The sequence below is a fragment of the Phyllostomus hastatus genome, unplaced genomic scaffold, assembly GCF_019186645.2.
Source record: "Phyllostomus hastatus isolate PE091 unplaced genomic scaffold, TTU_PhHast_1.1 phas_scaffold_182, whole genome shotgun sequence".
Taxonomy (NCBI): Eukaryota; Metazoa; Chordata; class Mammalia; order Chiroptera; family Phyllostomidae; genus Phyllostomus; species Phyllostomus hastatus.
The window spans coordinates 28,969,313-28,994,763 of NW_025334013.1; the positions used below are offsets into that span (position 1 = coordinate 28,969,313).

The 25,451-nt window shown below is 44.4% G+C and overlaps 2 protein-coding genes across 2 annotated transcripts; one reads left to right on the top strand and one right to left on the bottom strand.

Annotated features, from left to right (window-relative positions):
- Positions 1–10,412: 10,412 nt before the first annotated feature.
- Positions 10,413–13,051, bottom strand: LOC123831549 (spermine synthase-like). Its single transcript, XM_045858444.1, has one exon. The coding sequence runs from the start codon at positions 12,830–12,832 to the stop codon at positions 11,735–11,737; it is 1,098 nt and encodes a 365-aa protein (XP_045714400.1). The 5' UTR covers positions 12,833–13,051; the 3' UTR covers positions 10,413–11,734.
- A 203-nt stretch (positions 13,052–13,254) lies between these two features.
- On the top strand, positions 13,255–24,631 carry FAM183A (family with sequence similarity 183 member A). The gene is made up of 4 exons (XM_045858445.1): positions 13,255–13,446; positions 16,423–16,482; positions 21,317–21,420; positions 24,326–24,631. Exons 1-4 carry the CDS (start codon positions 13,314–13,316, stop codon positions 24,434–24,436), a joined length of 408 nt encoding a protein of 135 aa, XP_045714401.1. The 5' UTR covers positions 13,255–13,313; the 3' UTR covers positions 24,437–24,631.
- The last annotated feature ends 820 nt before the right edge of the window (positions 24,632–25,451 follow it).

Consider the following 25,451-nt stretch of genomic DNA (forward strand, 5'->3'; position numbering starts at 1 on the left):
ATTTGCTTTTCTGGAATCTTATGAGGAATCTCCAGACTGAACTTTAATTAGTGTCTCCAGGCCAAGAAGCTAAGCCACACAGTTGCCAGCAGGAATTGCCTGCAATACCTGTAGGTTTGGGTGACTTCCTGAGCTTCTTGAGGTCCCCAAAATGTCTTGAGGTTGTTCTTTTGCCACCTCTCAGGAGAGTAACCTTTGTTCCTTTCCTCAAAAGACTGCTGTGACCCCTATTAGCAAGGTACCGGGCTGTTTCTCCAAGGGGCTTTTATTGGCTTCCAAAGTCAATCTTAATTCCTTAAAGCTTTCTGGTGACATCCAAATCTATGCATATGTCTCTCTCAAACTGGGATTTCAGTCAAAGCCTTGGCTAATAAAACCAGTTTTCTATTATGTCCTGTTACAAGAAGAACATATTCATATTGAATTTATGCAAATAAAACTATTACCCTGAAATTAATAACACTTGACAGGTTATTTCTGTGTCTTTGACTGCCTTCCCCCTTGCAATCTCAAATGCGATCATTAAAACATAGGAAGCAATCAAGAAAATATTTATGGCATATAAGTCAGCAGACAATTCATCATTCATTCATTCAAGTAAGAAACAGGAAGATGCCCCTTCCCATCCACACTGGCCTTTCCCAGTCTCTTTTTGGGAAGAGGGGAGTGCCCAAAGCTTTCATTGCCAGTGCAGCTCTGGCTGTGAGGTCACCCTGGCACGTGCACCTGTGCAGCAGTTAGTGACACTGTCGGACCACTGGAGGCTTTCTTCCCCAAATCCTTCTTTGCAGCTTCTGACAGCAGGAGTGACAAGCCTCTAACCAGCTCAAGACTTGTGTTAAAGCTGCTTGTATCCTGAATAGAGGGATCCCTGTGCAAAAGGACTTTGGCAGAATGGCAGCAGCTTTTTGGGCGGTGAGCTGGGAGACCAGGGGCCCTTATGCCAGGTGTGCGGTCAGGCAAGGCAGCCACACTGACTTTTTTCCTAGAGAATTTTGCTAGATCTTTGTTACTCAAGTTTTACCTGCTTTATAATTGATACCCCTTGAGGACCACTTATCGAATACTTTTACTATAATGCAGTACCAGTCCTATTTTTACCTAATGTCAAAAATCTTTGGCTACTTAACTAAAAGTAAAACTTATGTACAAAATGATTGCTTGCAAATATGCATGTAAAAAGTTCCGTTAATAGGGGTCTTCCGGCAAGATGGAGGAATAGGTGGACGCACCATGCCTCCTCGCACAACCAAGATTAGAACAACAATAATTTACAGATAGAATATCACTCAGAACTGACAGGATTTATCTGAATGGAAGTCGGACAGCCAAGAAGTTGAAGTAGACCCGTACATCCAGACCGGTAGGAGACGACGAACCGGGCGGGCGCAAGGCTGGCGCGGGTCGGCGGTGCGCAGAGGTCAGGGAAAATTTGGCGCAAAATCGGCACGACAGCCATCCGGGATGCAAGAATGCAGCAGTGACCCCTGAGTACGCAAGCTGCGGCTGGCAGACCTTGTGGGGCAGCAATTGTGGACGAGGGCAGAGCTCACAGCCCAGGATCCCAAGGAAGGGCCTGAGCCCAGGAGAACGGAATTAACGCCATTGCCCCCTCCCGCCCCCGTCCCCGCCCACACATATAACGTCACAATCTAGCGACCAGGGTGCCCAGCCCCGGTGAACACCTAAGGCTCTGCCCCCCACCGTAACAAGAGCAACCAGAGATAGGGAAAGACATAAGTCATGTATCCAGCAGAACAGATCAGTCCCCCAGGACTCATCCTTTTGAGCGACCAAGAAATAGCCAATCTATCAGATAGATGCACAATTCAAAACACTGGTGATCAGAAAGCTCACGGAATTGGTTGATTTTGGGCGCAATTTAGATGAAAGGATGCAGGTTACCATAAAAGAGATGCAGGAAGATACTCGGAGGAGAGCCAATAGTGAAAGGAAGGAATCTGAGTCTCAAAACAATACAGTGGACCAGAAGGAAGATAGAATCAACCAAGCAGGAAAGCATGATGAAATAAGAATTCAAAAAATCGAGGAAAAGCTTAAGAGCATCCAGGACACCTTTAAACATTCCAACATCTGAATTATAGGGGTACCAGAACAGGAAGGAGAAAAGCAACAGATTGAGCATGTATTTGAACAAATAATAAAGGAGAACTTGCCCAATCTGGCAAAGGGAACAGTCCTCCAAGAAATCCAAGAAGTTCAGAGAGCCCCAAAGAAGTTGGACCCAAGAAGAAACACACCAAGGCACATCATAATTACATTAGCCAAGGTAAAAACGAAGGAGAGAATCCTAGAAGCAGCAAGAGATAAGGGGACAGTAACCTACAAAGGAGTTCCCATCAGACTGTCAGCTGATTTCTCCAAAGAGACCTTACAGGCAAGAAGGGGCTGGAAAGAAATATTCCAAGTCTTGAAAGACAAGGACCTACATCCCAGATTGCTCTATCCAGCAAAGCTCTCATTTAGAATGGAAGGGAAGATAAAGTGCTTTTCAGATTAGGTCAAGTTAAAGGAGTTCATCATCACCAAGCCCTTATTTTATGAAATGCTAAAGGGACTTAGCTAAGAAAAGAAGATAAAGAAAAGACATGTATAGTAAAAGGACAGTAAACTCACAATTATGAACAACCACACCTAAAGCAAAACCAAAAGAAACTAAGTAAACAACTAGAACAGGAACAGAACCACAGAAATGGAGGGCACATGGAGGGCTAGCAGCAAGGGGGGGTGGGAGGAGGAGAGAGGGGAAAAAGGTATAGAGAATAAGTAGCATAGAATGTAGGTTGAAAATAGATAGGGGGAGGGCAAGAATAGTACGGGAAATGTAGAAGCTAAAGAACTCATAAGAATGACACATGGACATGAACTAAAGAGGGGGAATGTGGGTGGAAGTGGGGGTACAGGGTGGAGGGGAGAGAAGGGGGGAAATTGGACAACTGTAATAGCATAATCAATAAAATACATTTTAAAAAAAAAGTTCCGTTAATAACCAACTAACTGTTTTATAATTTGTACACCTGTGTTGGCCACTACAGTTAGCTTTCGCACTTTGCTGCTTGTCTGCTCAGTCTGGATTAAAATTAGACTTTAAATATAAAATTGGAATAGTTCTGTTTTCTCTAAAGAAAAAAAAGTACAGAAAATAATAGGGGAGCAAAGAGGCTTATGATTTGGGTGCCCAAAGAAAGCAGGAATGTTAAAGGGAGAGAATTCCTACACCAGACAAAGTAGAAACAGAGGGTGCGGTCACCCCTGTATCATCTGACAAAGCAAGTATCTCAAGCAGTAAGCAATAAAGTCTAAAATGTCAGGAGTGGGCAGCCATCCCATCAGCTTAGGCCCTGTGTTTTCTTGGTAGCACTTTAGGGTCAACAAATCTAGGAACAGCAGAGACTAACCAGAAAGTACACTGTAAAATTCTGCTCTGAAGCACCCCTACAAGATCCTGTCCAGAAATAGGAGAGGGTCAGGCTGGCTCTCAGCGATCTGTGCCACTTTCTGCTTCCTCCTCCACACCCCCGACACTCTGACTTTCTCACCCACTGCCTTCCTATGTATACTTCCTTCCCCAGCTTCAGTGTCCTCATCAGTCATAATACAGACCTAATATTTTTTCTCTGGTGCCTCATATTCATGGAGTGATGTAAATGCCATAAATGGCCTTTTTAAAAATGCAGTTAAGTTGAATAGATGGGGCATTGATTTCTCTCCACTTAGCCCATTTTTGCCTCAGACCCTTAGGTCCCAAGCCCCTAATTCTAACCCGGACCTTTGACCAGCATTGGCCAACCAAGGGGCGCAGGCGCAGGTTTTCCCAGGGACTGTGAGCAAACACAGCAGTCCCGTTTCCAACATTATTTTCCACGATCACTCCTCCACCTAGGAACTGGGGCCATTTATTTCCCTGGTTCGATGGGGCCTCATCAATTTGTCCAATGGGTGTGGGTGTACATGTCATAATGGGCATTATGTCACAAGATGAGACCAGGGCTAGTGTGTGAGACAACTGCTGGGCCAGGTCAGAGCTTATGTGCCGTTACTTGACAAGATAAGTAACATTTTTGGAAAAATGAGAAGCAAGCTACCTCGCATTAGCATATCTCAACCCAAGCCTCCAATTCCTCCTTATGTTCCTAAAAGAATTCATCTTCTAAGCAACCTTCCTAACTTGAATCCTATCTCTTCTGGCCCCACTCCCGTGTGGCACTCACCTCTTTGTCTTTTCTGCCCCACCGCTCTCCCTCCTCTGAACATGACCAACTCTTTCCACTACCCCACCCATGTTATTTACCTTCCCAGTTATTCCTGTGCTCCTTCCAGATCACCCAGCTTTCTGCCCTCTATATCATAGCTCCCCTTCTAGTTATTCCTCTATCTTCACCCCTTTTCGTCCCTCCCAGCCCCTTTCTGGTACATAGATTTCTGCTCCTTGTCAACGCTCAAGCCCTCTCCCCGCTTCTCCCATCCAGACCTTCTAATTCACAAATATTGCCTGGAGAGATAATTCCCCTACTAGTGGCACAGTTCTGGTGCAAAATAGAATTTCTAGAACTGTGGATTGCCAGCAGCCTGACCTGGAAGACCTGAGACATTCGAGGTGATGGCCTGTCAACATTCAGCTTGGAGGGTAAGCTCGGTTACTTACGGTACCCCTGTTTTCAGCCATGATGTGATAGTTAATCTCATTTGTATAATGTCTTCCTTCTCATCCTGTCAATCCCCTTCAGATGCCAGAGACACCTGTAACAAGTTCCCATTTCCAGAGAGTCTGTTCTTTTCCTCTCCTGCCTGACCAGGAGGCAGCCTGCAGAGGCCTCTATCTTTGTCACGGGCTTCTCCGTGGAACTGGGCCTGTGACCACAGAAAAAACAGCAAGAAGAGTGAAGAGTAGAAAGCACCTAATCTGATCTCTAGGAGGGTAAGTCTATTTGATTTACCCTGAATTAAATGGAATGTAAGAATGGGTGGCCCCTGAGAACTCATACACAGGGCACAAGTCCCTACTATTGATACATAAGGACACAAGGCTTTTTTAGTCTGGTTCCTTTAAAATGTAATTTTTTTTTTATATCCTAGAATTCTAGGACCTTGGAATTCTACACATTTCTGTCCTTGAAAAATGCCTACCGCAGAAAAGAAGGGACCCTGCACTGTGTTCTTGTCACAGCTCCGGAGGATAGGCCTCTCCCTCACCCTGCTGCCTGCCTACACCCCAGAATGGGGCAGGTCGCAGAGTCTGGAAGGAAACACCTGTTCAGATTCTGCCCAGGTGATAGCATCAGAAGAACACATGTCCTGCATTTTTTAAAGTACTCTCCTGTGTAACATTGTCAATAATTTTTAAAAAAGTAAATAAAGTACCCTCCTCAAACTCATATATAGATTCAGTGCAATCTCAATCAAACTTCTAACACGTAGTTTGGGGTGACTTCACAAGCTGACGATAATTTATATGGAAAGGAAAGTTTCAGAATAACCAAGGCTCTCTCTAGGAGGAACCATTTCCTGAACAAGTATCAGAACTTACCACAAAAATTACAGGAATTAACATGATGTAGTAACGGTGCCAGCACAGACAAAAGACAAATGACACAGACTTGAGTCCAGAAACAGACTCGCACGTGTGTGGACATTTGCTTTAAGACAAAGATAACATAATGAAACAGTAGGGATACAACTGTCTTTTTGGTAAATTGGTTCTGCGTCAATTGGAAACTCTCAAGAAAAAAAAACAACATTTACCTGTAATTCTAGACTGCACTACTATCAAAATTCAGTTTCATGAAAACAGACCCAAATGTGAAGGGTAAAAATAATGAACTCTTCCAGAATTGCTGTGGTTGTGCCTGGCTATTGAACACTTGAGATGTGCTATTAAATGTAAACTTTTTACTGGATTTTAATCACTCAGCCCTGACTGGCATGGCTCAGTGGATTGAGTGCCAGCCTGTGAACCGGGAGGTCACTGGTTTGATACCCAGTCAGGGCACACACTTGTGTTATGGGCCAGGTCCCCAGTTTGGGGAGCGTGAGAGGCAACCAACTGATGTTTCTGTTGCTCTCTTTCTCCTTCCTTCCTTCCCCTCTCTCTAAAAATAAATAAATACAAAACCCTTAAACACTAAGTATATTTAAAAATCTCAATAATTTTTATATTCAATTGTTAAAATAAGTTGGATATATTGAGTTAAATATTTAAAACTTAATTATGTTTTGTTTTGCTCTTTTACTTAGATATCAGAAAATTTTAAACTACATATGTAGCTTTCTTTATATTTCTTATTAAACAGCAAAGATCTAGAAGGTATTATAAGAAAATGTTTTCCCATATGAAATTAGGAAAAATGTCTTAAGTGGCATTTAGAAAGCACTAACCATAAAAGGAAGGACTAATACATTAGACCACAAATGTATTAAATGTAAAGGTAAAGGTAATATACATGTAAATTAAATGTAAAGGAGACACTATTAAGTATCTTGCAGTTGTCAAAATACACCATTAAGGGACTAAGAAGACAAGTCATACAATAGGGAGATAAATTGCAGCCATACAACTCTGAAAGGGCCTATATCAACAATATATTAATATACAGAACTCCAACAAATTGATTAACAAAATACTATCAATCCAAGAGAAAAATAAGAAAATATTTGAAAGAGGCACTTCACAAAAGAGGCTATCCAATAACCAATACACATACACGCACCAAAAAAAAACCCCACAAAACTTGGTCAACCATACGAGTCAATAGGAAAATGCAAGTTAAAACCATGAATTGTTACTACATACCTATCAGAAGGCTGTGATTAAAAAGAGAATTATCATGTGTTGGCAAGAATGTGGAGCAATAAGAACCCTAGTAGTAGTAGAGTAATATATCAACTCTACTATTCTGCAAAACAGTTGGTATCATCTACTAAAAGTGAACCATAGGCATTTCCACTATGCCTAAGGTAAAAAGTAGAGTATCATCTACTAAAAGCAGCAATTCCACTTCTAAGTATATAGCCACCAAAATGTTTGTACATGTGCAGTAAGAGCTATCTACAAAAATGTTCATGCAGCGTTATTGGTAATAGTCCTTACTGAAACAACGCAGGGTCATCTGTAGTAGCATCCATAAATAAATTGTGGTTTAGTCAGAAAAGGGAATACTATACTATAATGAACGTGATGAAACCACAGATCTATGCAGCAGCACAGGTGAATTTCACAAACATAATGTTGGTGAAAAGAAGCTAAACACAAAAGCATGCACACTGTATGAATCCTCCCACACAAAGTGCTAAACCTATAAACTATAACCTATGGAATTAAAGATAGTGGTTACATTTGAGGAGAAAGAAGAAAGCAGTGTTTGAGAAGGGGCATGAGAGAGACTTCCTGAGGGTAGTTCCTGTTCTATTTCTGGGCTTGTGTGATGGTGGTGAACTAGGTGTACTTTGTGGTAAATCCGTGTGAACTACATTTTGGAAGAAAGCACTTTCCTGTTGTATGTGTGATGTTTCACAATAAAAAGATTGTGGGTTTTTGTTGCTTTTTTTGTTTAAGTGCTTCTCAAGAATCCCTGACTTGTGACTGTGAGTTGGGACAAGTTGCAGCGTATAGAGGAAGGTGCAAGGATCTCCTGTGAACACCCCAGCAGTTCTCCCCTTCTCCCTTCCCTCCTCACCTGCCAAATGTAGAGAGAGGACCACATGGCTTGTCTCCTTTGTGCATTAATATGGTGACTGGCGTTTCTAAACATAAACCAACCTGGCACATCTGTCCAACCCCATTGGGTCATGATGTATTTATTGTTTTTAATATATTGCTGGATATTATTTTCTAATACATAGTTAAGGAATTTTTCATATATGATCATGAGAAATATTTATTTTTGTTGTTTTTGTAATAATTTTTTCTGTTTTTAGTATCAATACAGTCCTGACTTCATAAAATGAGCTGGGAAATGTTCTCTCCATTTATTTTCTGAAACATTTTCTTCATTCTATGTTTGACAGATTAACCAGAAGAGCCATCAGGGCCTAGAGATTTTATATTGTGGGAAGTTTTTCTTTTCTTTTTTTTTTAAGATTTATTTATTTGTTTATTTATTTTAGAGAGGGAAGGGAGGGAGAAAGAGGGAGAGAGAGAAGCATCAATGTGCGGTTGCTGGGGGTCATGGCCTGCAACCCAGGCATGTACCCTGACTGGGAATCGAACCTGCGACACTTTGCAGCCCGCACTCAATCCACTGAGCTACGCCAGCCAGGGCGGAAGTTTTTCAATTAAAAAATATTTTTGAATAGATATAAAACATTGCACATTTTTCCACTTTTTTCAGCTCTGGAAATTTATATTTTTATGAAAGTTACCCATTTTGTCTAAATTGTCAAACTTATTGACAAAATTCTTTGTAATATATCCTTATTGTTCATTTAATGTCTGTATGATGTGTAGTGATGTCCCATTTTTATTCATTAAAATGGTCCTTTGTGTCTTCTTTCTTTTTTTCTTAGCCTAGCTATAAGTTTATCCATGTTGTTAATATTTTCAAAAAAACAGTTTTGGGTTTTTTTAAAAGGTTTTATTGATTTATTTTTAGAAAGAGGCAAAGGGAAGAAGAGAAACATCAATGTGTGGCTGCCTCTTGCATGCCTACTAGGGACCTGGCCCACAACCCAAGCATGTGCCCTGACTGGGAATTGAACCGGCAACCTTTTAGTTTGCAGGCTGGCACTTAATCCACTGAACCACACCAGCCAGGGCTCAAAAAATCAATTTTTTACTTTCTTGGTTTTATCTATTGCTTACCTGTTTTCCATATAATTGATTTCTACTCTTATTTTTCTTCTACTTAATTTTTATTAAATTTTGTTATTTTTTTCAAGATTCCTAAGGTAGAAACCTCATCCACCAATATTGTACTTTCTCTCCTAATACCAGTATCTAAAGCTATAAATTTCCTTTCTCCTTCTCCCTCTCCCCTCCACTCCCCTCCCCTCCCCATTCTCCAGTTTACTGCTCTACAAATTTTCAGCTGCCTCACACTCCATGAACCTCGGTCTATGTTCTCCCAACAAGGCAATATTGCCTGCCTCAGCTTGGGTTCCCCTTTCCTGCTTACCTTAGGAAGTGTCTCCAGGCAGAAATTAAGGGCAATTGTGGAGATCATATCTTATTATCCAATGTCTGAAAACAGTTGTTTCATGTATTTTGTCCAGCTATTTGTAGTAGGTCAAGCTCAGTCCCAGTCCCTCTGCTGTGGCTAAAAGTAAAAGTCTTATTTTACACCTTCACCCTCTATTGTGCTTCCCTAATCTCCTCACCCCAACAGACATTAACTCTATACCATGTAGAACTGGTCTTGTACCATATAGATTGGTCTGTTTCTAGTTTTAATTAATAGTAGTACATCAGAAACCTTAGCCTCTTCTTGTTTATTGTTTTTAAAGGTCTGTCCATATTGCTGTGGTACACCTAGTTTGTGATTCTGTCATAGTTTTCTCACCAGCACACAATGTTTATTTCATTTATTAAGATATTTTTGTGTTATGCAGTTGTATTAATTTTTTCTTCATAAAAGTTTCATGCATTCCTTGTCAGGTTAATTCCTGCATAATTCAGTTTCTCGCAAAAGTGAATGGTATTTTATTTCCTAGTTGATTTCCCTGTTATCTGGGTCTTGGCATCTGATCCTAAATGAAAGATAAGGCAGAAACTTCAGGAAAAATCTGTAATCTCAGACACTAGATAAGATAAAGGGCCAGGGCAATTACGTTTCTCAGCTCTTCAGTATTTCTCAGTGCATAGTGTCATAGTTTAGAAGCACACTGATGGCCCGGAATGACCCAAAGTAAACAGCAGCTAGCCACAGAGTCACTGGGATGGCCTGCCCTGGGCTGGGCTGTTCTACAAGTATGTTTAGAGCTCATATCAGGAAAACATAAGGACATGGAGCTGAGGTGGAGAGATGAAACTACAGCAATTCCAACCCCTCTTCATTCTGAGCCCTAGCCCTGTGTGGAGGAAGGGCTGCACCACTGAGCCCAGGCTGAAAAAATGTCAGTTTGCCTGGGGCAAACTGTCTTGCTAGTTGTCCCAAAGCTTAACAATGTGGCTCCTTAGCAGAATGAGGGGCTCATTTTACCCTCAGTCTTAGGAAGGAGGTGAAGACTTCAGGAGGCTTTTTGAGCCTCACTAGGTAAAGGGACCCAGGCATGGTTCACAATGACAAGTTAACAAAGGTGCATCTCCAACTCAGTAAGCGTATGATGAAATCTGTAATGATGTAAGCCGAAGAAAATCACGGTGCCAATGGGTTGGATATTCAGTCAGCCAGCAAACATTTACCAAACATCTGCATCTGTATTGTGCCAGGCACTAATAACACAGAGATGGACCAGCTATAGTTCTTGTTTTCAAGTAACTTAGATATAAACAAATTAGTAAAGCATTCTAATAATTGTAGATTTGGGGTACATAGCACAAAGAAAAACTGGCAATAGAGTCCAATAAGGTTTTTGAAAGATGAGTGCATGTGAGCACATTATAAACACTGGGGTGTTCCCCAGATAGACAATGCGGGAAAGAACCTTCCAGGCCAAAGAGCAGGAGCTAAAGTAAGGAGTCATGAAGTCGCCTGCTGGGCTCAGGAAACTGCATATATGTTCACACAACTGACATGTTCAACACTGTGTTCCCCAGACCTAAACGCATCCTGGAACACACCGTCATGAGTGAATGAGTGCGTTGAGGGAGGAAAGGAGGAAGGACATACTGGGGAAGAACACAGACTTTGGATTCAGTGTTTAGGTACTTACTTTTAAAATCAGGGGTGGCTCTTTTCTTTATGCTAGGCCTATTTTTGGTTCTTTTAAGATAAACTATATCATATAAGGTATCTAGAGTAGTCAAATTCATAACAGAGAAAGTAAAATGGCGGATGCCAGGAGCTGGCAGTAGGGGAAATGGGGAATTATTGTTTAATGGGTATGAAAAAGTTCTGGAGATTGGTCTCACACAATATGAATACACTTAACCCTACTGAACAGTATACTTCAGGATGGTTCAGAAGGCAGAACTTTGTATATTTTACCACAATTAAAATTTTAAAAAATAAACTATACAACTCCCCAGTTACTTAAATTAGGAAAGGATAGTTTTGTCTATATTATCACATGGATGATTTGGGCCAGAATGTCTTCTCAGCTATGGGACTCCTGCTGTTTTGTGAGATAGACACAGAAGGTTTGATTCTGGGTATTGGCTTTAAAGTAAGGGAGGTTTCTTTCATACTTTTTAAATCATTTTTAATTTTAATCAAAGCATTGCTAATATCTAAGATAACTTTTTGGGAAAGAAACATCATAGAGAATTTCCCTCCAGAACAAAATATGTTCACTCCCCACAAACAATCAAATTCAAAGTGTAACAAAACAAAAAAACAAGAAAAGCCCACACATTTTTAAAAAGTAAAAAAATCACCATACAGGGGTTAGGTGTACATTTAGCAGCCTTCTCCCACCTGTCTTTCAAAACAAACAAACAAAAAAACAAATAGCACCCTAGCTCATCAAAATATACATTTTCCATTTGCTTTTCTTAATGATTAAAAAAGAGAACTTGAAGAAATTCACCATCAATTGCCTGACTCAGTTCGATGTCACGGGCAGCACATGAAGGTCAAGAAGACCATTTGCAGCACACAGGATGAGGGCATGTTGATCTTCAAGGCTGAGCTTTCTTCCAAACAGTGTAAAATACCCACAACTCCATGTATGAAGGGACGCAGACGACTTCCTTCGAGAATTCCACAGGGCAATAGAGGCACCCGAGCTGTTGTTCGTAGAGTGAAAGGGCTTCCGTCAAATTGACACAGTTACCCTGCGTAAAATATTTCCCATCCTGCTTCAGTACTCTCATTGAAAGGTCAAGAATCAGTCGGAGAAACTCCCATGTGGAATCTTCTTCCAGAGATGTGGAGATTGGAACAGCTGTCAAATCATTAATCACATAATCAAACTGCCTGCCTTCTTTGGCGTACCTCTTCAGTACTGGAACACAGTCTTCTATGAGAACCTGATAGCAGTCTCCGGTAAGATTGTCTAAGACGTCGCCACAAGTTTTTCTCATGTATTTCTTACATCCATCAATCACCATGTGGTCAATCTCTACCATCGTGGCCATCTTTGGCTTCAGTTTCACTATTTCACATAATATGCCCCCATCTCCGCCTCCCAGGATCAGTACGTCTTTGCCAGTATAATCCTCTTTGCCACTACCCATGATAGCCCGGGTATAGGCCCAATCACTCTCCGCCAAATTAACATCCCCATTCAGGATGAGCATATTTCCATACTGCTTCGAGTGTAGAATTTTAATATTCTGATAAGGCGACTCTTCATCACATACCACTTCATCTATGTCGTACTCAACCAGGCGGCCATCAGCAGTGGGCCAGTATCTGTCGACGGCCCCTCCTCGAACTATGGGTGGCAGTCGCTTCACCCACGCAGGACTGTCCCGACTCAGTTCTTTCATTCTTTCTTCTACTTTGTTCAAAAGACTGTCAACTTCTTTGGCTTGTGCAGCGCCGTCGTAACTCTGAATGTCCAGTGACACTAAGCCACGTGGGTAAATTCTCAAGTTGGCAAAGCTGCCGTTTTTGTTGAGGTAGGTCGCTAAAAAGCCATGATCCTGCCAGGTGTGCAGTGACTCCGTCATCCCCTGCTCTTGGAAAGCGGACCGGAGGCTTTTCAAAATGGCCTCGCAGTCAGCTTGGGCGCCGAGCCGTAAGTCCAGCGTGCAGTGCCGGGCAGCGGCCATAGCGGGGCACAGCTCTGGTCCAGGTCCGACGGAGGCGGCTGCAGGAGTCCGGGCGCCTTGCACGCACCTAGTTAGCGGCCGGAGGGGACTGCCCAAAGTAGGAGAGGTTTCTGACCCCTTCAAAATCTTTTGCAGTAAATAACCGGCCCAGATGAAGTTCAATCATAAGCCCATTACCGCCACGGTGAGTCACAGCGCTGCCAGTCCTTTTCCGGCCGTATCCAGGGGCGGTCCTAGTAACCAGGCTACTTCCAGAGAAGCGGCGGAAGGTGAGGCCAGAGCTCCAAGTGGGCGGAGCTTGGAATACGATTCTAGGCGGGGCCGGACAGGGTGATTGCCAAGGGAGGAGGGTAACCTAGGACGCCGTTGCCTGGAGACAACCTGGGGCGTCTAAGCTTGAAGACCGCCGGTGGCCCCGCCTTCCGCCAGAGTCGCTAAGGCATTGAGAGGAAGCTGGGTCCGTCTCAGCCTGGCCAAGGCCATGGCTGGACACCAAAAGGAAAAGGAGGTGCCAGATGAGGTGCATCAGAACCAGATCTTGCGGGAATTGTACCTCAAAGAGCTACGAACCCAGAAACTCTACACGCAGTATCACGTGAATCCCCTGCGCAAGGGTGAGGGGCGCCGCGGGAAGGAGGAGCGGTGCTGGGTGCGGGTCAGGGGGAGGCGGGGTTGGGGCGGAGCACAGCAGGAGGGGCCTTCTCTGAACTCATCCACAGGCCTAGACTTCAGGACCATTAGCCAACCCAGGGGGCGAGGTACGTCTCACCCCATATTATATCAAATATATTAGAGATATTTGAATGGCCGCGGTAAAATGTTTTTGTTGTAAAGAAGTTGAAAGTCTTTTTATAATTTTGCTTTTGAAATAATTATATTGGGCAGGGTTTTATGTTTTGGTTTTTTTTTTTTTTTTTTTGCCTGTGGTTTTGGTTTGTCTTTAATGAAAAAAAGTTTGGGGTTATTTTTCAGACTTCTAACTTGTCTTAGACCTTTGGAAAGTTCAGGGGTAGTAGACTCAGGGCCCATAGTGTCTCCCTGATAAAATGGCCTTGCCTTCCACTCCTCACTTTGCACATCCCTTGGGTGGTTTCATCTGGTACCCTCACATAAACTCCCCCTGAATGCCATGGAGGCTTAAATGGAGCCCCAAACCCATATGCCCAGACACCCCCCAGGTCCCAGGACCCCCCCAGGTCCAGGACCCCTGGACAATCCATCTGTCTCAAACTCACCAGTTCCAAAACTGGACACATCCCACCCCCACCTCCCCACCTGCTGCTACTCCAGAATATCCTGTCTTTGCAAAAGTCACCATGGCCATTTACTCTCCCAAGTTGGAAGCCTAGGAGTCATCCTCAATCACTGCCTTGCTCACTCCATACATCTAAAGTCCTCAGGTTAACATTTCTCTCATCTGCCCTTTCCCATGTTCCTACCTCGGTAAAACACACCATTATGCATGTGGAGACATCTCCACCTCCTCACTTAATTCTGCCCTCTTAATAGTGCCTGAGTCTGCCTCTCTGTCCGTGCTCACCCCCAGGCCTCAGTAGAGCCCTCCTTACTTCTGCCTGGTGATATGGTGGGCTGTTAACTGCTCTTTTCCTCCAAGTCCCACCCCACCCCTAACCCTCACACTGGGGGCTAGAGCTATGCCAAAAGGCAAGTTTGATCCTGCCATCCTCACAGCTTCTGAGCGGATTTGTGGACCCCTGTGGGTCTGGCTGTGCCACCCACTGAGCTTCACCTTCACTCCCCTCCCCACCCACACGTACTTCCTTTGAGAAATGTTTTAGTGCTGACTCGGCACCAGCCACATGCTCCCTTCTCTCCTGCCATCTAAATAAATGGCTTACCTGACACATCCTGTCATTCCCAACCTCTTTTGAAACATTGTTCCTTCTTCCTGAACTTGTTCCCCCAACTTCTAGACCTAATTAATTCTAGTTCACTGCAGCCCAGCTCGATAGAGAAAAATGTAATGTCATTTTTAACATAAAATTATATGTATTTAAGGTGTATTACATGACACTTTAATATACATAGTGAAATGACTACAACAGTCAAGCTAAGTAGCATAGCCACCTCCTCACACAGTTTACCCAGTGTGTGTTTCTGAGTGCATGTGAGCACAGAAGATCTAAAGTCTTCACTTTTCTAGCCCTGGCTGACATAGCTCAGTGGATTGAGCGTGGGCTGTGAACCGAAGTGTCACAGGTTCAATTCCCAGCCAGGGTACGTGCCTGGGTTGCAGGCCATAACCCCCAGCAACTGCACATTGATGTTTCTCTCTCTCTCTCTATCTCCCTCCCTTCCCTCTCTAAAAATAAATAAATAAATAAATAAAATATTTTTTTAAAAATTTTTTAAATAAAATAAATAAAGTCTTCACTTTTCTTATGAGTTACCCTGGTTTTCTACTGGAGTCTCCAATCACTAATTTCATGAAAACAAATTATTGTACAGTTCTGTTTAAGTTTGGTCCATCCCAACAATTTAAATAATCCCTCAGCAGCCTTCAGGCTTTCTAGGAAAAGCGATGCTCTCCCAAGTTGTACGCTTGAAAACAGGATTAATATGATCCATTGCAGTACAGTGAGAAGATATTAGGACTTGTGTTTAAGTTTACTTTTATGTGGAAAAATGAAATGCTTTGTTAATATACTGGTAATCACATAAACAGACTATAAATTACCTATATTAGGGGTGCATGCTCAGAAGTTTTTATTTACTAGGAGTTTTAGATAAGACCACTTTGGAGACCACTGGTTCCTTCTGGCCTCTGCCTATTTCCTACCACTCTCTACCTCGCTCACTCCTCTTGAATTACCCTGGCCTCTTACATGTCTCCCAAATTCACAGGGTCACTCTCAGGTTCTTTCTATATCCTCACCCAGCACAAGCCCTCACTTTATGCAGGACTCTGCTCTCATGTATCTCCCACTCCCACTCCACCATCAATTCTCGACCCTCAGGACCTACTTTATTGTTCTACATCTCACTTGTATTTGCCTGGAATTATGTAGCTGTATATTGTTGGTCACCACAAATGGAATGGAAGCTCAGGGAGTGTGGGAGCCTTTTCTGTTTATAGCCCTGTCTGCAGTGTACCTGTAATTACAAGCTAAGTGGGTGTCTGTGGATTCTGTACCTCTGTTATCATGTGGCTTCCTGGGTATAGATCACTGTCTGTCTAACCGTGTTTGGCTGACTGGTATGTCTGCATCCCTGAACACCAATGCTGTCCAAGAAAACATTCTGCAATGATGAAAATGTGCTATATGTGTGCTGCCCAAAGTGTGCTCTTGGGCACTAGAAATGATCCTAGTGTAACTTAGGAATTAATTTTTTATGGTATTTAAGTATTCGAGTTCAAGTAGCCACATGTGGCTGATAGTCACCAAACTGGACAGTGACATTCTAGACTGGGAGGTCCTTGAGGGTCTTTTTCCCTAGTGCCCAGGACAATACCTGACATGTGACAGACACTGAGAAAATACTAAATGGGTAACTGGCCTAAGGTGGGTCTTAGAGAGAGTAAGGAATTAATGTTCTAACATGAACTTATGGTACTATTTTTGCTCTAGTTCACACAATCACCAGAAAACCCATGTCTTGGCATGATAATGTGGAAGAACCTGCAGATGGTAAGTCCTGGGGCTTGAGACACCACTGACACAGAACAGAGACAGGCAGATGACTGCACAGCCCACAGGGTAGTCCCACCTTGGGGCAAAATACAGCCCTCTGCTTTGATCATCTGAAAACGGGTCTCATACTAACTAAGCTTGCAAGAGGCTGACATATTCTACCACACTCCCAGTCTAACTTTTGAGCCAACAGAAATGTTTCTAATGACCTGAACATTGCAGTCATTTGTTCATCTAACATTGGCTGTCATAAGGTTAAGTTTGGGAATCATACTTAGTTCCAGTCCTGGTTCCGCCACTCATGATCTATGTGACTTGGGCAAAACTTTTATACCTCCCCAAGCTTATCTCTAAGGATTCTTGTGAAGATTAAACAAAATATTTCCTGTGCCTAGAACAGTATCTGGTACATGGTGATCAGAAAATGTAGGTTAATACAATTATTTTCATTATTGTTTAGTGGTAGTCACTATGTGATAGTACTCTGCGATGGGGCGGGCGGGGGGGGGGTGATCTCATACCATAGTGAAGATGGACAAATAAATTAGAGACTAGGACCAGAGTGTCAACAGCATAGAAAACACATGCCTAAGTCAGGCAGTGGAGTTTTGGGAAGTTGTCTTAAAGGAGGTGGTGGAAGGACCTTCCAAGTTATATGGAAGGACACAGAAATGAGACTTCTGGCCAATATGGAGGTGTAGGTAGACACACTGTGCCTCCTCACACAACCAAAATAAGGACAACAATAATTTAGAAACAAAAAACAACCAGTACTGACAGAAAATTGAACTGTATGGAAGTCTGACAACCAAGGAGTTAAAGTAGACACATTCATCCAGACTGGTAGGAGGGGCAGAGAGGGGTTGCGGCAAAGGGATGACTGGTGGACCCTGGGCATGCAAGGCAGTGGCTGGCGGACCCAGCGAGGTGGCGGATTGTGGAGGGGCACAGCGCAGAAGGCGGCTGGCGCACCTGGCAGTCCCACATTCATACAGATAAACCAAGCAAAACCGGGGAGCGAGACAGACCTCACAACCTAGGGTCCCAGTGTGGGGAAATAAAGCCTCAAAACACCAATGGGGGTTGAGGTGCAGGGAGAGACTCCCAGACTCACAGGAGAGTTTGTTAAAGAGACCCACAGGGGCCTAGAATGTGCACAAGCCCACCCCACCCGGGAATCAGCACAAGAAGGGCCCAGTTTGCTTGGGGGAAGTGGTAGAAGTGACTGAAATCTGGCAGAAAGCAGAGCAAGCACCATTGTTCCCTCTCGGACCCCACCCCCACATACAACATCACAACCCAGCGACTGGGGTGCCCTGCCCAGGCGAACACCTAAGGCTCTGCCCCTCATATGTAACAAGTGCATCAAGACAAAAAAATGGCCCAAACAAAAGAACAGATCAAAGCTTCAGAAAAAATACAACTAAGTGACCAAGAGATAGCCAACCTATCAGATGCACAGTTCAAAACAGTGGTAATCAGGATTCTCACAGAATTGGTTGAATGTGGTCACAAATTAGATGAAAATGAAGGCTATGCTAAGTGAAATAAACGAAAATGTACAGGGAACCAATAGTAATGGGAAGGAAACTGGGACTCAAATCAATGGAGTGGACCAGAAGGAAGAAAGAAACATCCAATCAGAAAAGAATGAAGAAACAAGAATTCAAAAAAATGCGGAGAGGCTTAGGAACCTCCAAGATACCTTTAAACATTCCAACATCCTAATTATAGGGGTACCAAAAGGGGAAGAGGAAGAGCAAAAAGTGGAAAAGTTATTTGAACAAATAATAAAGGAGAATTTCTTCAATCTGGCAAAGGAAATAGACTTCCAAGAAGTCCAGGAAGCTCAGAGAGTCCCAAAGAAGTTGGACCTGAGGAAAAAAACACCAAGGCACATCATAATGACATTAGCCAAGATTAAAATGAAGGAGAGAATCCTAGAAGCAGCAAGAGATAAGAAGGCAGTTACCTACAAAGGAGTTCCCATCAGACCATCAGTTGATTTCTCAAAAGAGACCTTATAGGCAAGAAGGTACTGAAAAGAAGTATTCCAAGTCATGAAAGGCAAGCACCTACATTCAAGATTGCTCTATCCAGCAAAGCTTTCATTTAGAATGGAAGGGCAAATAAAGTGCTTCTCAGATAAGGTCAAGTTAGAGGAGTTCATTGTCACCAAGCCCTTATTTTATGAAATGTTAACGGGACTTATCTAAGAAAAAGAAGATAAAAAACATGTATAGCAAAATAACAGGCGGTGAGGTCTTGGAAGCCAGGCAGGAGTTCTTTATTAGCTCCCTTATGGTAAGGATACAGCAAACTCACAATTATTGACAACCACAGCTAAAACAAAAACAAAAACAACAAACTTTAAGCAAACAACTAGAACAGTGTTGGGAACCGCCCTACCTGGTATCAGAAGCTGTAACCCCCGCCAAGGCTAAGGCTGAGGGAATGACCTTGAACCATAAGCCACCAAGGAGACAAAAGCTTATCTCCCTGGCAGGAGCACCGCTTCTGCTCCTCTTACTTCATCCATAACTGGCCCCCAATGCTTGGTCGGTTAGCCAATGACAGGTAAGATTCCCCAAGGGGGGGGGGGACAATCTAAGACAGGCACAATCACATGGGAGGCCCCCAAGGAAGGACTTGGGGGGGTACAGCAAAAGGGGGTGATGGACCCTCACCCCTCGGCTTTGACATAGCCTGAGTCCTCATTGTCTGCAAGAAAATCTCCTAATCTCTTGGCTGCCTTACTTCCCTTGCTCCACCTAAGCCTGAAACAATGACAGAGGGTAGTGCAGCCCTGTGCTGGAAAGGGAGGTTCCCTGGGTGATCAGGCCTAAGAAAGAATATATAAAATCCTGTGAAACCTGCTTTGTTTAGAATGCTCTCAATTAAATGATAAGGGTCCAAGGAAGAAATAAGTTTGTTCCTTAAAGTTTTTTACAGCTCTTTAGGTATCTGACCCTGACTCAAAATAGGCCCTCAGAGTTCCTTGTTATTTGATCCTTACTTCCCGGCAATGAGTAATGAGCTTTACCGGAATACCTGTTTAAAGGAACCCAATAAAAGCTGTTGAGGAAAAGGCTCTTGATCCTCCTGTGAGAGATCAGCCACCTTTCCTCCCCAAGCAGATCGTGTCTTGGTAGACTTATTCTCATCCACGGTGGATGGGGGGCCCTGCGGGCAGAGCTCCCCCACAGAACAGGAGCAGAACCACAGAAATGGAGGTCACATGGAGGGTTAGCAACAGGGGAGTGGGAGGAGGAAAGTGGGAAAAGGTACAGAGAATAAGTAGCATAAATGGTAGGTAGAAAATAGACAGGGGGAGGGTAAGAATAGTATGGGAAATGTAGAATCCAAAGAACTTATAAGTATGACGCATGGACATGAACTAAAGGGAGGGACTGTGGGTGGGAGAGGGTGTGCAAGGCGGAGGGGAGTGAAGGGGGGGAAATGGGACAACTGTAATAGCATAATAAATAAAATACATTAAAAAATAAAAATAAAAAAAGAAATGCACCACCATGGCCCTAGAACTGTGAGCACTTTGGCAGGGCTACAATAATGCGACGTGGACATCGGCCAGGTGTGGGAATGAGGAAAAAGGAATGAATATTGGAGGGAAAGCCTAATCCCTCCTGGAAAGCTGTTCTCCTTCCCCTCTGCTTTCTTAGAGTAGAAGACAATGGAGGAAAAGATGTAGGACCTACAGGAGGATGCAGTGGGAGGTGTGAGGTGGGGGGAGCACCAATGATCACATAGCAGAGTGGAGACAGACAAGTAAATGAACTAATTGAAAGAGTGTAATAAAAAAGGGTATGGCTCTTATATGCAGTCAAGATACCAGCCTGGCTAGAGTAAAGGATAGGAGTTGGAGACTTGTAGCAATAAGAAAAATGACAGGCGGTGAGGTCTTGAAAGCCAGGCATGAGTTCATTATTAGCTCCCTTATGGTAAGGATACACTTGGCCAATGCCAGGCCCTTGGTTCACACTCCCTCAGTCCATTCTAAGTCACCTTGCTGAGGTGGATATTTTCAGCCCATTTTACAGATGAGCAAAGTGAGGCCAGAGAAGTTAAACCCCTTGACAAACTAGTAATGGAAGATCCAGGAATGTCCCACTACAAACCCCAGGTTCTTCCTGATGTCAAACTGCCTCTCAGATTGAGACTTGACAAGATGGAAATTTAAAAAGAAAATTCTTTAAGTCCTTAAGCAGTGGAGCCACTGATATACCTGGTACAGGCAGCCAGACTTATTTCAGTACAGAAGGATTTGACCTTCTCACAGCCCTCCTCCTCTCTCTTCGGGCCACAGCTGCATGGCCCAAACTCACTCATGCCTCGGGCCTTCGCTCTCACCGCCAGCAGTGGCGTGCTTTTCCTCTGCCTCCTCCTCAGGGCCGGCTCCTGCTTGGCATCCAGAGAGCCCTCCTCTCATGATGGTGTCAGATGTGGCCAGCTGACCTCTGTGTGCCACTGTGACTGCTCCCTTCTTCCCAGCTCACATCCCTGTCTGCCACCACTGGGTTTGCTTGTACGCTTGTACATTGTGTCCCCTGTGCGCCTCCTAGACTAGGAGCTCCAGGAGAGCAGGGACCGTGTCAGTCTCACTCTATCTCCAGAGCCTGGCACTGTGCTGAACATGCATTTGTTAAAAAATGAGTGGAGGAACCAGACACCCGTGGCACGAGGCTCGAGGCCTCAGCAAGCCTCTGAGCCCAGATGCTCTGCCCCTTTCAAGGAAGAAAGTGCACAGACTGAAGGGGCACAGGGCCACAGGTTGTTCCCCAAGACTGACTCTAACTCATACCCCATCCCCCAGACAAGTTTCTGAATCTTATTCACCATGCTGCCCAGGGACCCAGGAAGAAATACCCGGAGACACAGACTGAAAGCCAAGAAATTGGATGGTTCTCAGAGCCCTTGGTAAGTGTGTCTCCTTTACTTAGGAAGCAAAGAGGCAACAGAGGTGGGAGCCAAGATAGCAAAGTGTGGACCAGGTGCCTGGTTTTGAACTCTGGTTACCACCTACTGACCATGTGACATTGAATAAGTGACCGAGCTATTTTATGACTCCATTTTCTCGGTGTAAACTGGAGATATTACAGTTCATGTCTCAAAAGGTTAGGAGGAATAAACGAGGTAGGATTTGTAAGGTGGGAGAACAGAGCCTGCCGCATAGTAAGTACCGTGTCAGTGTTGATTAAAACAAAGGCTGCTGATGACCGACTGCTGGGATTTGCTTTACTGGTAATCTGTAGGCTGGTCTTGGCCATGTCAAGATGTTAAGACATGTTAAGACATCTCTAAGTTTCCCCCTTACCTGCAGAGTGGGAATGATAAGAACAGTCCTCACCTCATTTGATTGGAAGATCCCCACTACCTACAAGGAGCCTTAGCACATCATCACCCTAAATGATACAGGCTTCTGTTACTGAGGAAAAACGTAGGCTTTTACAGAGACATCTTGCAGAACTTTCTGCCACTCCTGTCTTTTAACTCTGCTTATGCCTTTCATCACATAGCAGGTCTTAATTTTTAAGTGGCCAGCATGCCAGTTTTCTCCATTATGATTTCTAGGGTTTGTGCCTTGCTCAGGATGTTTTGTAACATCCTGAGTTACAAAACAACTAACTTTTCTCCTGCATTTCCCCCTAAATGGTGTGTGTTTTTAAACACCTGGCTTTTAGTACACCCAGGTATTGTGTGGGTGATTCAGTGTTGCAGGCACTGTTCCATAGCTGTGCCAGAACTTCCTTCATGGTCTCAAAGGTGCCAGGCTTACACACCCTGTGTCTCCACACATACTGCTCTGGACCCCTGACCAGTATTCCTTGGGGAAGTCCTACTCATCCTTCAAGACAGCTCAGGAGAAACCTCTTCCAGAAAGTTCCACTAAGGGACTTCTACCTCCCACCCCCTAGCAGGCAGAGCTGGGCACTGCGCCCTGTGCTTTTACAGTACCATGTGCCTCCTGCTGTTACAATTCAATTCAGTGTTTCAGTAGAACATGATGGCTCTGGAGCCACACAGCCTGGGTTCAAATCCCAGCTCCACCACTTTCTAACTGTGTAAACTGAAACTCCAAATCTCCGCTTATATACCATTAAATGGGGATAAAAACATCAATACTTGAAAGTTTGTTGTGAGGATTAACCAGAGATGTATATAATTTGCTAGGGTAGTACCTAGCACATAGTAAGTACTCAATGAACTTGGGCTACTATGCTGTCAATGAAGAATAGAAAGGAGGGCACATGACCCCACTGAGGACCATCAGGTGCTTCCCCGGGCCTCTTGACTTGTACCCTGTCGTCTTTGTCCGCTGAGTAATTATGCAGTGCACACCCTTCCCACCAACCCCCACACCCTGCCCTTCTCTTATTTCTGCTGTGGGCACCTGGCCTTCCCATCACTTCTACATCTCAGCCTGGGGCATTGGCTCTGCCACTGGGCAACTGCGTGGACACTGAATAAGTGTCTCATAAGTCACTTCTACCAGTGAGGGGAGAGCTCATAGTTGGGCATTTGCAACAACCCCTCCTCAGACCCAGGGCATGGCTTTGGAGAGAGGAGGCTGCGGAAGACAGGGCGAGAGTTTCAGTGGGAGCCCCACCACGTTCCCAGGGGTCTGAGTCCAGGACGGCAAGGCCTGGTAGACGGCTGGGGAAGACATAAATGCTCAAAGGAAAATAGGGCCGTGTGTGTGCACAGGGGGTGGGGGTGGGGGTTCACTTACGATAGATGAACGGAGGGTTGTGAAGAATGCGAAGGTGATTTAAAAATCACCCAAATTAGATCATTTGGCAACTTATAAAACTATTACAGAGCACAGTCATTTAGCTCATTGTCCTGCATTTTCTTAACGATAAAGGCCTGACTCCCATGGGTACAAAGTGTGCATGTGCAAAGGCTGCATCTGTGACAAGCATGTCTCACACCAGCCTCACCATGCCATGACAGGAAGGACTAGTGTGACTGTCCTGGCCGGCGCTGCTCTGCCCTACACAACCGTCCCCGCCTGGCCTGGCAGATAATTGACTGCTCAGGCCCTCACATCACTTCACCGTGGAGGCCAAATGAGCCAAGCATGTGCATCATTGTAAACTGAGGATGTTGCCACTAGGTGGCACTGTTGGCACAGTTAAGAAAGTAAACCCCAATACCCTGACATCCAGTTGTAGTGCAAATAGCAACTTGTGCTTGAAAGCAGAAAAGGCCCCATCAGCCCCAACTTCACTTAGGGCTGCTCCTGGTTCCCTGACAGGACCTCAGCCTGAGCAACCCCAGTAATGGGACACTGGGGAAGCCACACTCAACAAATACTGCCCAACTTCTGGTTTCCACATGAGCTACACCGTGTCCTTTAGGTTGACAGCACAGTGGAGCTTCTGTAAGATTTATGTGTCAGAATTCTCACTTTTCCTCAGTTCTCTGTGTCACTTCAACATTCACTCATTCATTTGCAAATATGCACTGAGTTCCTAGTGCCTGCTGCCTACTGTTTTAGGTGCAAGAATAAACAGGGACTAAAACAGACAGCACCTGTCTTCCCAGAGCTCACGTTCCAGTGGGGGAAAGAGTCCAGAGGCCTTGAACTTAGTGGAAAAGGAAGGTCAGAAGCTTTGCACAGGATATTCTCATCCAGTCCTGCAGCTTTTGTGATCTCAGTGTTATCATCTTCACTTTGCAAACTGGGTTTAGCCAGGAAAAGAACCAAGGATTGTGCATCAGCAGAGTGGGGCCTGACTCAAGTCCAGGTCCATCAACTCCTAACCCAGGTCTCTCCCTTCCCCACAGGCTGCTTTCTGACTTACGTTCTCCTGTCTAGGTCAATCCAGAACGTGACGACCGCAGGCTGAACCACTTCAAGGTCTACACTGACATCAGCCTGTACAAGGCCAAACTGTGGAGCTTGGGTGAAGATGACCGCCACAAGTAGTTTGCCAGCAGTGACGTCTGCCCGTGTTTAATGCCCAGAGTATGTGCCGCCCAGATAAAGATACTTGAAAGCCTAAACTCACCTATCCAGAGTCTCATGTTTCTCCTCTGCCCATGCCCACTGGACCAAACTCTGCATCTTCCAGACTAGTCCAAGGCCAGTTAAAGATGGCAGACTCACTGCAAACAGTGTCTCCTCTGCCTTCCCAGGCCCCAGTAAAGGAAATAAAAGGATATAGATGGTATGAATCCACACAAACTGGGAAAGGATCATTAGCAACCAAGAAAACTGAAGACATCTAGAAGGTGGAAAGTTGGTGAGAGAGGGTGTAAGAAGCCACCAAATGCAGGCTAAATGGGACACCTCTCAGCACAGAGCTCATGTCCCAGTCCTCGCTGGGCCCTTAGAATGGGGTGTGAAACGGGGAAATGAAAGTGGACATCGGTAGGGAGTCTGCGAGGAGGCCCACTCCATACCCCAGCTCCCGGGCGTTAACCATCTGCCGCACTGGAGGATCATTCTTGGGTGAAACGGGAAGAGTCCCGGGTTCAGGGAAATTAAGTAAAGCACGGGGTAGCAATGAGGTATGAGGCTGAAAACAAAATCTGGGAAGGGAAGGTTGAATCCCTAGCCCACACCTATATTGCGGTTTTACCCTGGGTTTGAAGCTGTTGGAATCCTCTCTGGGAAGATAAAACAGCTCTAAAGAGAAAACCTCCCACATAGCTCCCTTTAAAAGTCTTTTTAAAAAGAGCTGGGGTGGGGATGTATAAGGAGACTAAAAGCTCATGTAAAAAAGTACACTAAAGATTAGAGAAATTTCTATATCAAAAAATGTAAAAAGAGCTGGGGGCCTGACCAGTGTGGCTTAGTTGGTTGGGTTGTTGTCTGGCAAAATGAAAGGTTGGTGGTTCAAATCCCAGTCAGGGCACATGCCTGGGTTTTGGGTTTGGTTGCCAGTTAAAGTAGGTGTGAGAAGCAGCAGATCGAAGTTTCTTTCCTTCTCTTTCTCCCT